The sequence below is a fragment of the Crocodylus porosus genome, unplaced genomic scaffold (assembly GCF_001723895.1).
Source record: "Crocodylus porosus isolate Cpor-Errol unplaced genomic scaffold, CroPor_comp1, whole genome shotgun sequence".
Classification (NCBI taxonomy): Eukaryota; Metazoa; Chordata; order Crocodylia; family Crocodylidae; genus Crocodylus; species Crocodylus porosus.
Window position 1 is genome coordinate 1663735 of NW_017728940.1, and position 14355 is coordinate 1678089.

The window sequence follows — 14355 nt, forward strand, 5'->3', positions numbered from 1 at the left end:
CAGCGCCGCGCCGCGCAACGCAGCCTGCCCCCCGCCCGCGCCCATTGGCTCCGCGCCACCACCGCGCGCTGTCATTGGCTGCGGTGCAGACCAGCAGGGTAGGGGGACTCAGTCAGGTGACTGAGCGCTGTCAGCTGACCGCAGCGGCCCCACGTGACCGGCCGCTCTGCACGTGGTCTGGGCTGCGGGTGAAACAGGGGCGGGGCGGCGGCGTCCGGTTGTCCGCACCAGCACCGCTTTGTCAGCGCCTAGGGCCGGCCCTTACGTAGTGCTGAAGGAGCAAGCCCGCCTGCAACGGGAAAGCGGCTTCCCGCGCCTTTCTCCGGGGTGGTTGTTTCCCACGGTTTTCTTCTTTCAAAGGAGTGCTTGATGCCCACGTTTTTCCCCTTTAAAAGGAGAGAATCCACATTTTTTCCACCAATGTTTATTTCCCACATTTTTCTCCTTAAAAGGAGTTTGCTTCTCACATTTTTATCTTTTTAATAGGCAAAAATCCATGTTTTGCCACGAGCTCATTTCCCACACTTTTCTCCTTTCAAAGGAGTTTGCTTCTCATGTTTTTCCCCTTTAAAAGGAGAGAATCCACATTTTTCCATGAGTGTTTGTTTCCCCAGTTTTCTCCCTTAAATTGTGTTGGTCCATGAGTGTTTGCCACCCACTTCTGGGTCATGACCCAAGGGTTGAGAACTGCTGCTCTAGGCCAACCCCTGCCTCTGAGGTAGGGCTGTCCCCATCCAAACCACTGCAAACAAAGCCTCTTCTAAATTAATGGTCACCAACTAGTGGATCTAGATCTAGCAGTAGCTCTTGGAGTCCATCAGAGGCTGGGCTGAGAAGCTAAGTGCCCATGTGCATGCCCCAGCTAAGCAGGTCAGTCTGTGAAGAAGGGGGCTAGATCCAGGCCCCTGCAGGGAGGGACAGTGATGCAGAGGCAGGAGCAGGGTAAGCTGAGTGGGCTCCAGCCAGCTAAGACTTACCTAGTGTGGAGGCACACCCCTAAATAATTTTCTCTCTGCCTCAATCTGCATGCCCCCCTTCCTGCCCCACAGACTTACCTGCTGGGCAGAGGGAGGGGCATGGCAGCACATGGTAAATCTTGGGTTGCTTTTAAATGTGAAAGGTGATCTACTTAAAAAGGCTGGAGGCCACTGTGCAAAACTCTAGACAAGACCACCCTCAACCCTGAGGCAACACAGATGTAACACCCTCACCTTCCACAGGTAAGAGCACTTAAACTGCTCACTGGATGTGGTGGCAGGGTGACCTGCAGCAGCAGGAGTTGAGCTTGATGCCCCTACTCTAGAGAGAGAAAAATGCCACTTTGTGGCTCGAAGCACAGTGAAACTCCTTCTCCGTGTAAGATCACTACATTTAATTAAGTTTTTTTAAAAAAAAGTCAAACTACACAGTTCTCATGAAGTCCTTTAATAAGTCCAGTCATCAATGGTTCCTATATCCCTATTCACGCTTCTCTTCTTGAGGGGGTTCATACTGCGCCAGCTGTAGGGTGGAAAAGAGGAATTCTGTTAGCTATACCAAAGTCAGTGTTTTCCAGCAAGAGGCACCTAATTATTTTGCAGCACATTTCATTCCATGAAGTCCCATTTAGCACTGTTATTTGTATGCACTTATTTCCAAAGTAAGTGTCCTTCCCTCAAGCCATAAACTTCATACACTGTATTAAAGAAACAGACCTTTAACTGTTTTAAAGGTAAGATTTTCAAAACCATTTATCATGCATTCATATCCTACATCGCTTCAGATGTTTTTTAAAACCAGACCAGTTTCTTGCTTTACAGCTTATCAGGGAAAGAAATTTCAAAAACTGTCCAATCAATAATGGCTGCTGCTTTAGATGACTGTGTATTATGCATTCTTCCATGTTGCTTTGGGATATGCTGTAGTGCAGCAGCTTGACTGCAATTGTTCAGATAGGGATTAGCATCTCCTGGGATTTTTTCAGGAAGTCATGTTTAAAATACAGAAGTATAGCAGACAGCCAGAGCACTCCATTAGAAATCCATTTTTGGATTGGCCAGTTAAATAGAGGAACATTCATTATGAAACAATATATACAACTCTTACTAGTAAACAGGGTGGCCATCATAGAGGACATTCCGGTTTTCTGCTACTCTGTCCTTTATCAACATGAAACCCCATGCCTTTATCTTGAAGAGAAAAATAGAGGACATATAGGCATCCAGTTTTGTATCAATAGAGGATAACCAAACAGTCCTCTCTGATGGCCACCCTGAACACCATGCAGATCTAGATTGGATACTTTACTGAGATAAAGAGAAGCTGTTCCCAACAAACCAGAACATAAAATCGCACATTTAACCATCAATGTTTATACCCACCGCTAGGCCTGTCCTCTTCCATGAAATTATCCAGTCCCCTTCTGAACTGGGATAGATTATCAGCTTGCAGTGCAAGTAAAGGAGTCCCCATACCAAGAGACAGCCTTGCACATATCACTCTGGTTCCTTTTTTTTGGTAGTCACTACAGAACCCTTGAGGGTGCTGCTACCCCACCAGCAGGCTCTCCCCTACCTCTGGCCCCAGCTCCCCTCCAGTTTCTCAACTGCCACCACTCTGATGTTATTCTATTTGTTGCTGAGGAAAGTGGTCCCTGGGGCTAGGAGCAACTTGTCCTGTGGGCTGCATTCCCCTCCAAGTGCTTCTCTGGTCTGCCTCTGTCCTTAGACCAACACAGCTACAACCTATTCCCCTTTTAAGGGAACACTCCAGTAGGACTTGTCAGAGCCTTGGTCCCGGCCATGGCCCCCTTCTCCTCTGGCTGCACCCTCAGCCTCAGTCTCCTGATTAAGACCTCAGCTCTTAGGCAGCACCCCCTCCTGAGGCTTCAGTCTCAGCACCAGTCTCTGCCCCTTTAGCTTAGAGCTAGCTCCTGACAAGTAGCAGGCAGGTGCCACCCAGGCACCCCTGTCCACGGCCTCTGCCCCTGTAGCCATAATCCAGTCCTCTGGTACAAACAGAACAAAAACACAAGCCAGCTGCTTCACAGAATAAAAGTCTCCTTCCTTGGGGTAAATGTCACCTGTAGACCCCAACATTCATAGGAGCCTCCTTCCCCCAGCTCTCCTGGGTGGCTTGGGTGCCTGTCTGGCTGGGTGCCAAGTCTCTTCTCCTCCAGCTATGTGACTGGGTGTGCTGCACACAGTGATCAGGTGCATCTAATTGCTTCATTAGCCACCTGGCCTTATTGGCCTCAGGCCCAGTCCACCTGGGATGCTACTGCTACTGCCCTCCTGGCCCCTTCAGGCCTATCTATTAATAGGGGCAGGGGATCCCTGTTAGAGGCAAGAAAAAACTATTGCAGTTCAACTAACAACACTAAGTTATTCTGCATTCACAAATGTTTCACTAAGCAATATCCTGCCCATGGACCAGATGTTTGACCACAATGACCTAACGCAGCTTCTCTCCTTGGATTTGTGGCCTACAAAAAGCCCCAGCAGTTATCATTTTGAAAAAACTATGTTTAGAAGTGTCATCTAGATTTAGTTTTACATCATTTCAAAAAAATGAAGTTAATCCTACACTTCCACTCCATTTGGCTTGAAAAATTCTCTTTGTACTGGTTTTCCAAAGCTTAAAAGAGAAATAAAAAATAAGCTAGGAATTTAGCAATATTAGAACATTAATCTTATCAATGAAATGGCCTCAGTCTCTTGGAAATCCATTAGTAACTAGTAGAAGCCATCCCCTTCCACACCTGTACACAGAAACAGCTGCATTCAACACTAATTAGCACAGGTGGTTAATATTCATGGCGTAAACATCACAGTACTCTTTTCTATTTACAATTTAAATATGTTAAAGAGCCTGCAAGCACTAAGTCAATACTTACCTTTGCTTTTAATTTTTTATTTTCTTCAAGCACAGCTTCATATTTTTCTTTCACTTCTGCTACTTCCAAACGGAGTGCCTCTATTTCTGGATTTTCTGGAGCTGCAGCGCCTAGGTGATGCTTCAGAAAGCTAATAAACCAGAAGTTAAGTGTTTCTCCGCTTCAGTTTGACAATTTAAGTGTGGACTTCAACACTGGTAGATGAGCTGTGAGAAAAAACTTCACATTTGCTAAATTATAACTATTTGTATCAATAGCACCTTTCAAGTCGGCAGTGCAATAGATACTTTTCTCATTTGTATTTGAACTCCAGAAGTCAAACAACAGTCAAAACAAAACCACAACAGATTGACAAATTAAATTGACCTTCTCCTTAAGAAAGAAGGATAACAGCATGTCTATCTGCAAGCCCAAGAGGACATAATAAAATAGATGAGCAAAATTTATTTTGCCTTGAAAGGAGACTGTAACTGAATTGTTTAAAAAATAGCAAAAAAATTATTAGATACTTTTTACCCTCTTCCACAAGTGACTACTATAAGATTCAAATGATTTTTTATTTTTAGAAACTCTTAGCTAGCTACTACTGTAGTGCGTGCAGTAAAGCCTCAATTTATTGCTGCAGGATGTCAAATAGGAAGTCTCACAGGAAGAGAGAATTGGAGTTGTGAGTACTAACACATGAAAAAATAACCTATTTTTGAATGTACAAAGAAAGAAGTTCCCAACCAAAGAGAAGTCTTAGAGTGTTTAATAGACTTTTTCTTCCTTTTGGCATTAAAGAATCACGCTAACAGACCAGGGACCAGTGCTCCTGCAGAGCCTTGATTACTCCCAAGTTTTAAGCTGTTGGGAGTAATTTCTCATGTAAGAGATTTCCAGTTTTCTACTGTACTTGATTGCCCAATCATTGTTTCCAAGATTATCATTATTATTACTACATTTGACATGGAACATAACTTAATCTTTAAAAAACAAGCTGTTTTCAAACAGTCCAGACTAGAGAGATTCATCTTAGACTTGGGTATTAAGTTCAGTTGGTTTGAAAATTGCTTTGTTAACATATGTCACTATGCACCCTTCTGAGTCTTATGGATAATAAAAGTAACAGGTCCTCATTCCAACCACGCTCTGACTTGCCCAACAATTCAAGAGATTTTAGTTTCTCTTTCTTTTCTCTCCATTTATTTGCCTCGTGTCCCTTCTACTTCTCCAGCCATTCCTCTTGTGTACCTTCCTCTAGAAGTGCAACAGTCCCTCCCATACCTCCGAACCAGCAAACGGTGCCTCAGTTTCAGATATTGCTGGTTGCAGCTGTGTTGGTGTAAGGACACCTTGGGTAGATGTGATATCTTTTGTTAGACCAACTAAAGAGTTGGGGGAAAGTTTTTTGCAAGCTTTTGGATACAAACACCCTTCTTTAAGCATTGGGTGACTGGGCTGCTGTTTGTGTTCTCCAGGGTAGCAAAGAAACTAAAACTCAGTTTCAGATGCAAAGTTTAGCACCATACCACATCACATCTCTGTGATCAACATATTCATGGAGTAAACATCACAGTACTCTTTTCTATTTGTTATCTTGCAGGATAACAAAAAGGATACTCCAATGCACTGTTTGGTTTCTCTGGCTCTTCATATAGGGCTACCAACACTGGAAATTAAATAGTTCAGAGTATTTGAGCATTTTTTTTACTTCAGAATGTACCTACAGTTAAAGGTGGTTCCTGTGAGATTTCAAAAAATTACTTTGACATTGGTGGAACAGTATCCTATTGAGAATACTAGGCGAAGTGAACAAAGACGATTATAAAAAAAGAAAAGAAAGACATCCTATGAATATTATGGTTATACCACAATGACGGGTAGGCAACCCCCAGAGCATGGCACACACAGGGGGCATTTTGCTTGGCACGTGCACCCCAAAGCAGATGGCAGGGAAGGGGCCAGGGCTGTGCTGCCACCACGAGGATCAGGCCCCTCGCGGCTCCCTCAGTCCACCCCTGGCACACCAACATCTTACTAGTTGAGGCTGCAGGTGGTTTGGTCACTCTGCCCAAAACCTGCTGACCCCTGCTCTATGACAGCAGAGATCTGGCCTGAATGAGCTTTTCAACATTTCTTTAAAAAAAAGAAGTATTACTGTATGGTCTTTTCTGCACTGATGTACACAAACATTACAAAACACACCAGCTTTCACACGCCTGAAGAGTCGGGTGGCTTTTCAGCGGCTGATTCGAGCACTTCAGTCGTCACTGCAGGATGCAGTCCCCTGCCCAAGCACCCTTGCGGATCTGGGCCTTCGGGCCCTGCTCTGCGATCAAACGGCAGCGGGATACAAACCAGCCCTAGAGCGGGTGCACATTTTCAAGCACTAACTTCATCGCAGGTTGGCTCTTTAATAGCTGTGCTGTTGTTTTCAACATGCGATCGTTCCTTTGCCCGTGTGGCCCGTCTAAAGGTACAAGGCAACAACTCACCCGTGAATTCGGTGATAGGCACTTTGCATGCGTGCGCCGTGTATGTCAGCCACACGCTGACCAGCAAACCAGGCACGTGAGGAACATGTAGCAGGGCCCAGGGGTCCCAGCCACTCGAGACCCTCTGCCTTTACCGTATTTTACCGTGTGCCCTTCCATGCTTTTACTATATTTGACCGTGTAGCCCTCAGCACCTGTACCTGTACCATATTTCACTGCGTGCCACCCCGCACCCGCACCCTTACTGTGTTTCACTGCACGCCCACTACACCCTTACCGTATTTCACTGTGTACCCCCCACACCCGTACCATATTTGACCGTGTACAACCACAGCCTCTTCAACCCCGGACACCGGAGTGGGGGCTGCCAGGGGCGGGGCGGCCGTGTGAGGCGCCCGCCCGGCCCGAGGGGGCGCTTACCCTTGGTGAGCGTGTCCAGCACCCCGGACTTCTCCAGGTAGCGGCGGAACTGCTCGCGCTTGGAGTCGGCGGCCTGAGGGGAGGGGAGGGGAGGGGAGACGAGTCGGTCAGCGGTGAGGAGAGCCGGGGGAAGGGAAGGGGACGGGCCGGGAGGGGGACGCCAGGCCCACCTTGTAGTGCGCCATCCCTACCGGCCTGGCACTGCGCCTGCGTTACGCCTGCGCACTGGGCTTTGGGCCGCCGCCGCGCGCTTCCCGGGTTGCCGGGGAGACACTTCGCGCCTGGCCACGCCCCCGGCTTCCGTACGGCCCAGGCGTAGCGCCCCCTGCGGAGCGGAGGCTTACGGCACTCGCGTGTCTGGACATGTGATGGGTGGCTGTGCATATCTTCTCTATGCAATGTTTGGGGGGGATTTTTTTTTATGTAACCTTTTTTCGGGGGGGTTGCATATTCCTTTTGATGCAACGCTTGGGGTTTGTGCAAGTTGGGGGGTTGCCCATCCTTATCTATGCAACGTTTGGGGGGGGTTGCATCCCTTTTTATGCAGTTCAGAGGGGGCTGTGCATCGCTTTTTGCACCGTTGGCGGGGGGGGGGGTGTTGCACATCCCTCTTTATGCAATTTTTGTGAGGGTTGTGCATTCCTCTATGCAATGCACGGGGGGGGTGCATCTTTTTTCTGCAACATTTCAGCAGGGTTTTGTGCATCGCTTTTTATGCAACATTTGGGGGCACTTGTGCATCCTTTTTTATGCTATTTTTGATCCTTCTCATTAAAAGGGAAGAAGATCACCTCCCAGGGCCATAACCCCAAGACAGTAACACTCATAGATGGCAGCTGAAGCAAGTGTTCAGGGCTAGCAACCTGGGCTGCTGCACCTGATGCCACCTCACCAGTGCATTGTATTTTCAGGATATTACAGATCATTTTGCAGTATTTAAAATGCCTTTGAATCATCACAGATCTCACTGGAAGACTCATTTTAATTGCTAAACTAGTGAAAAAGCGTAGTAAAAAGCTCACAAGCCATTCATAATCCATGCTTGTCACAAGGTAATACATACTATAACGGCAGTAGTCTGGGATAAGGAGTTTGGCCCAAATTTAACTGAAGTTCTCAGCAGTTGTACCTGTGGAAACAATGGCTGAATATGACTCAGGCCACAGAAATGTAGAAATTAGGGTGAAAGCATTCATGAGATCTCAACTTTTCCCTTCTCTTCCCAAATTTCTCGCCCAATCCCTCAGCAAAACAACTCTTTCATTTGTCTAGGGCTTTGTCCAGTTTATTTTTTGTGTTAATTTTTTTTAAAAGGTTGAAATACTGGGATTTCTCTCACTTCCTAATGGGGTATAGAGAAAAGAATGAACTCCTATTACAGGATTTTCCTGCAAGACTGTACCTTTCCTTTTGCTTAATTTCACCTTGCAGTTCTTAATTAAATGCTTTCAATAATAATTAATCTTTATCTTTTTATACCCAGCCAGTTAAAAATCCATTCTTTGTATCTAGTGAGGCCCAGAACTTGAATTTCAAAATTTCCAGAATTTTCCTGCAAGAGGAGCTGGTACAAATGACAGTGACCTTTACCACATCCTGTTTTTGGAATGGAGGGGGGTGAAATTTAGTCTGACATCCCCATTAATTCACGTTTTTATTACCAAGAAATAAATTGTTACATGCTTCCATGCCAGAATCCTTAATAATGAATTGAATTGAATTGTTACATGCTTCTTTAGAAGAGTACCCCCCAACTTCTGAAGAAGGGCTCACTCTTATGTTTCTCATTCCCTAGGTGGAACAGCTGACTACCCTCAGAAATAGCTATTACTCATGCTATGCTGTACATCATCCCCATTTCCCCAGGGCTCACATATTTCTGGTGCAATATATTGATGAGATATTAGCTGAAAAACAAAAGAAAGTATTGTCCGGTCACTTAGATTTGGAGATCGGTAGGAGAACGCCTGCTGCTGGTGTTCCTCGCCAAGGACATTTGCCGAGAGGGAGAGAGAGCCTGAGGACTATCGTAGTCCTTGTACTGTTTGGAGTCTGAGCTCAGCTTGCCCAGAGAATCAGGAGTGTCTGGTCTGCTGGATGTTTTGCAGTCCATCTTGCAAACAGGCAGGGCTTTGCTTCCACTGAAACTGGGTTGTTTTCCATTCTTGCCCATGGGAGAATTTGCTGGAGACCCTACACTCGCAAACACCGCAGAGAAGTTCCACAAGGAAGGAGTTTCACCTGGCTTGGCCAGGCCATCGGTTGAAGCAATGGATGCAATATCAGATTGCAGAGAACACCCAGGTGGCAGGTCAACAAGACTGTTTGAACACATACTTCTGGCAGCATCTATACGACCACAAAAAGTACCATTGGGGAAAAGTTTTTCTTCATCTTGTTTCTGAATATAAATGCTTTCTGACTCAAATACTTTAATTAAAGTTTCATTATCATTTGAGCTAGTCTTGCCAGGCTGACTGTTCCCAGCATTAGAAGTCTGCATCCCTTCTGACCGTTTATTTTTTTGTTCAATTGGGAGGCAATTATCACTACTTTCTGTCTGGCTGTTTTGAATAGACTGGAACACAGAAGGTGAATTTAAAACTGGACAGACCACTGTGTCAGGAGGCTTTTCCATCAGCAAGGTGTAATCACTGAGTGCAGAAGGAAGTGTTTTTTGTGGAGTTGAAGAGGTTCCCATGGAAGACTGCGGTACTATGGAGTTTGCCTTTGATTTACTTACATAGAAGTCATCAATGTCATCCTTTTTCTCATCCTGCCCAAAAATTCCTTCCTTAACTTTTCTGAATCCAAGGTGGATAATTTCCAATATGTTTAAACAGAGTGACACGGTTGCTATCGACTGCATAAATAATATGAATACAGTCTTCTCTGTTGGCCTCGACACAAAACAATCAACCGTATTTGGACATGGATCTCTGTGACACTTGTAGAGGGGATCGAGCTGAAAACCATAAAGAAGATACTGCCCAATCATAAACCCAACTTCAACTGCTGATCTAGTAAAAATATGCATCACATATGTGCCAAGCAAGGAGCCTCTTAGAGGTGCTTTGTTTAGCTTATTTTGGCCCAGTTCACGAAGCTCGCTCTCCAGTCTTTTTCGAATTTCAGTCATTTCTAATTCAACACCTTCAAGCTCCAGTCTGACCCGTGCCTTTTTCTTTTGTCTCTCTTTTTCTAATGCTCTTAGTCTGTATAAGGCATGGCCCATATATACCAAAGAAGGTGAAGACACAAATATAACTTGCAAGACCCAGTATCTTATAAGAGAGATAGGAAAGGCCTCATCATAGCAAACATTTCTGCAGCCAGGTTGCTCTGTATTGCATATGAATTCTGACTGTTCATCATTCCAGACATCTTCAGCTGCCACTCCAAGGACAAGCATTCGAAATATGAATAGGATAGTTAACCAGATCTTTCCGATAATAGTGGAATGAATGTGGACTTCCTCCAAAATGCCACCAAGGAAATTCCAGTCTCCCATGGTCACTCTGCCATCTTAGCACTAAAAGCCATGAGAGAGAAATATCAAATGGCATCAAGTTGCAGGCTTTTGACAGTGTTTTATGTATTAAAAAGAACTTGATATTATTGGGATAAAATATCTGTTACAATTAACACATAGTAGTTTATAGAGGCTGTTTCACAGAAGCAGAAATCTTTGCATAAGGTGCAAATTCTTAAACTTTAGCACACCTGATTTAAAGGAAAACTGCACTGATTTTACAGTTCCTTTGAGCGTTAACAAGAGCCTCACCTGAGTGAGCTTGCAATTAAAATGGATTGTCAGAAATATGTCACAAACTCATTAGCTCTACAGCTGGGAATAACCTCTCAGGTGGAGCTGCTGCTTTTTAATTATACTTTTCAACAGGATCAGCACATCTGCAGGAGAAAACCAGTTTTCTTTCTAGTCAAACCAGCTATCTTTGGATTCAGAAGATACCACTCAAAAAATCCTTGCCTCTCACATAACTTTGAAAAATCATTTGATGAAATACGGCTTATAGGTGAAAGGTACGTCGTGCAGTCAAAGCCATAATGTGAGTGACCCAGTCCCTAGAACTGGAGGGCAGCATTGCTGTGAACAGGGTAGATGCCACTAGGCCTGTTCTAGTTCCCCCAGCAAGTAACCCCCCCCAAGTTTTGTAAAATACAGCCACCCTGGGACACTGTTTTTATGGATTCTCTAAACGTGCAGCGGTGCTAGAAAAGCATTCCTATGGTTTGGATTGCACCTGCCTATGAAAGTTATCAGGAGAAGGGATGTTTTCAGAAAGTATGAGCAACCACTGCTGCGGTGGAAGTTTCATCAGAGCTGCCAGTTCCTAGTATATGAGATCAGAAAAATCAGGATCCAGTGACTGTTTTGGTGAAGATTTATGACCCTCAGTATTCTTGTTACACCACTGAGGGCACAGCAATATATTTTTAAGATTAACATAATAAAGTGCCTTTTGTACACATCATTCTGCTGGTGTATTCTGGATGACTATCCTGAAAGGAGAGCCCAGTTTCAGGCAAATTTCTTAAGATCAGCAATACTGGTATCTGAAGTAAATACCACATTCCATAATGGAATAATACCAAATGAAATCTGTCGTCCTGTTTCTATTAAAAATAAATATTTGGGGGGGGGAACTAACTTATTTTTTTACAGCAATTCATCAGACACTACAGTCAAAAAACTTATATTAAATCAAAAGTCTTGCACTGTGCTGCTTTCAGCTTTACAGTGAAATATTCTGAAATATCCAACCAGAGGACCATTTGAAGTATTTTAAACATGTATTGAATTTTATGCATTGCATTGATAAAAGTGTAAAGCTGTTTTACAATATATGTGTAATGATCAAACAATTCAATTATGTTGGCAGTTTTAATAAAAATATGCACCAAGTATAATGTAATATGCTCAACTGTATTAAAAATAGAGATGAATCTCAGATTAAACACAGACAAAGATGGTTTTGGAAGCAACTGGTTTTGCTAGGATTTAAATAATTTCCTTTTTACAGGATAGAAGTTTCATGAAGAATTAAATGGAGATTGAAGATAGAACATAGCAACATTGACAAAGCAAGCCTTACACAATGGAACAGTCTGAGAGAGAGGAAAAATGTATTTTCAATCAGCTTTTTAAATAACCGGATAGAAGAAATACAAGGAATAAACACATACCTTTCCTTTACCAAGGTAAGTCAAGCAAGACCACCACAGTATCCAAGATAAAGTTAGTGTCTATTGTCTTCCATATATGAGAGATTTCACATCATTTCCAAAAAGTGTTTCTTTCAGTGCTGCAGCAGTAAATGGAGCATTAAATGTGTGCTTTGTACACTGAACTTATAGTTGGAGGAGAGGCAGGAAAAATCAATCTACAATGCAATGGCTTCTAGCAAAAATTTAACTGACGAAAGTTGAACTGCTACAATAAAACAGTCCTTTTCTGAATCAAAACACTCAAAACTCCAGGAGTTTAAAAGGTTTCTTCTTCCTTCTTTTCTTTGTAACAATTCCCTGGGACAAACACACATATTAGCTATAAATAGAAGCAACAATCAGTGCAAGAGGATTTTAAACTGTACACGTTGTATCTCTGCAAACTTTTTGCAATTTAAATAAATTAGAACATTAGAAGACATTGTGGACAAGATGCACTTTGGGACACCAGATTTCTAAACGCGTTTCCATTTTCAATTGATGCATCAAGGTCTTACAAAAACCCAGACATGTTACATTTTAGAGTATCTGGGGAAAAGTTGGGAGACAGAAAACTTTTGTGCAAAGCTTTTCTTGTAGCAAAGCTGGTCAGCCCAGCGCACCGGTGTGGTAGATCACTAAACAAGTCTGTCTGTTAACAACATACAATCAGACCTTAAAAAAATAAAGTAAAATAAATCACTGGAGTGGACAGTTATGGCATGCTACATCTAGCAATGCCCAATTGCTTAGTTTTATTCTTGTCCATTCATTGGTCCCGATACAACCAGTGCAATGTACAGCATTAACAAGCTTCCTGTGCCGAAAGCTCTAGAGCTAATCGATATCCTGGCACCAAGTAACAATCAATCGGTCATGTCCGATTTCACAGTTGAATGAAACTTTATCCTAGTGTGATTGGTCATGCCCATAAGCACCGGAAGGGACTTCTTCCATTAGGTATGTCATCATCCATTTCAAGTGCTATTTAAAACACCTTTCTAAACACATTTCCTTCTCATCAAAAGCTTTTAATATCAATTAAAAAGACAGAATATTAATCCACCTAAGTCCCTAAATTCTCCCCAGTTAGGATATTTATAGCAGCGGAGTGGACAGACTCAATAATTCAAGGAACTTGGTTTTGTTTTGCTTTAAAAAAGATAGGTGGCAAGAGAAACATTCACTTCCACAATACATAAAGATTTCTTGAGCGTAATATTAACTCACTTAAACTGATATAACCATCAGCTGGAATAGTATCATCCTGGACTTCTTAATCAGGGAAATTAAAGACTCAAACTTACTCTATGTAGCAATACTTGTAATTCCATTGTCATGAGAATATTGACTATTATGATGAGCATTTCATGCTTCAGTATGTTTCTCCTAAAAGCAGGCCATTTTGTTAGCTGCAACATATAATCACTGCCAGTTTTGCTGGTGTGGATGAATCAAGTCTGAGGTACCAGGCCCTAGAACCCTGTCTATCTGGACTTCACCATGGCATGCAACCCTTTCCTTTCCTTCTCAAGGTTACAAAAAAAAATACAGAACAAAGAGCCAGGCTGAGCAGACTCAGTATTTCAGTGCCAGGAGGTTCCTATAAGAGAGAAGTAAATACAGTGTAAACCAACCTCTTTCACCCTAGAGGCATCAAAAGAAGACAGTCTCTGCCCTTCTTGGATTACATAATTCAAGACAGACATAGTCCACAGGGCTCCCAAATCACTGGAACAGCCTGCTAAAAGTAGCAGCCAAGGCACACAACTAATCCACATAGGATGCAAAAAATTTAGTTCGTGAATGGGTGAAGATGGTGCATGGTACATGCAACAGGAAGGGACTGGAGTCAAAAGAGCTCCTTCCAGCCCTAGGTTACATTTTCATGATCCATGTAGATTGTTATGTTGTCTGCAAAAGTAGCTATTTGCCAGTTTGGAGGAAAGTCCAAGGAACCCTGCAGAAAGGCAGGCTCTTCATAGCTCTATGTATAATCCCCCTAACCTTTTTAAATTTAAAGACAAGCTGCCAGAAAAACTTCCTCTGTCTGCAGCGAGTGCCACTGAATGCAGGAACAGCACATTGGATCCCACTGCTCGGGCCAAGGTAATGGGGCTTGGGTTGTAAGGTGAGTAAGATCAAGGAAAAACCCTATCTATTCTACAACGTGTATTTTTCCCTTATACACAACACACTTAGTGGATGGCCTTTTCCCTTTTGCAGCCCATCACAATCCCTGAAGTCAGCAAAGACCACCTTCCTGCAAGTACCATCAATGCACCAATATCAGTGTCTGCTCAGTGCAGCTGCACAGAACATTTTTAGCAGTGACTCCTTCAACTCCAGAACACC

At 43.5% G+C, this 14355-nt stretch overlaps 2 protein-coding genes across 2 annotated transcripts; both read right to left on the reverse strand.

Annotated features, from left to right (window-relative positions):
• Positions 1-1409: 1409 nt before the first annotated feature.
• Positions 1410-7048, reverse strand: MYCBP (MYC binding protein). The gene is made up of 5 exons (XM_019547928.1): positions 6942-7048; positions 6772-6844; positions 5477-5525; positions 3875-4004; positions 1410-1500 (listed from the first exon to the last, which is right to left on the reverse strand). The coding sequence occupies exons 1-5, from the start codon at positions 6954-6956 to the stop codon at positions 1459-1461; spliced, it is 309 nt and encodes a 102-aa protein (XP_019403473.1). The 5' UTR covers positions 6957-7048; the 3' UTR covers positions 1410-1458.
• Positions 7049-8372: 1324 nt separating this feature from the next.
• On the reverse strand, positions 8373-11702 carry GJA9 (gap junction protein alpha 9). The gene has a single exon (XM_019547877.1). The coding sequence runs from the start codon at positions 10280-10282 to the stop codon at positions 8711-8713; it is 1572 nt and encodes a 523-aa protein (XP_019403422.1). The 5' UTR covers positions 10283-11702; the 3' UTR covers positions 8373-8710.
• Positions 11703-14355: the final 2653 nt, after the last annotated feature.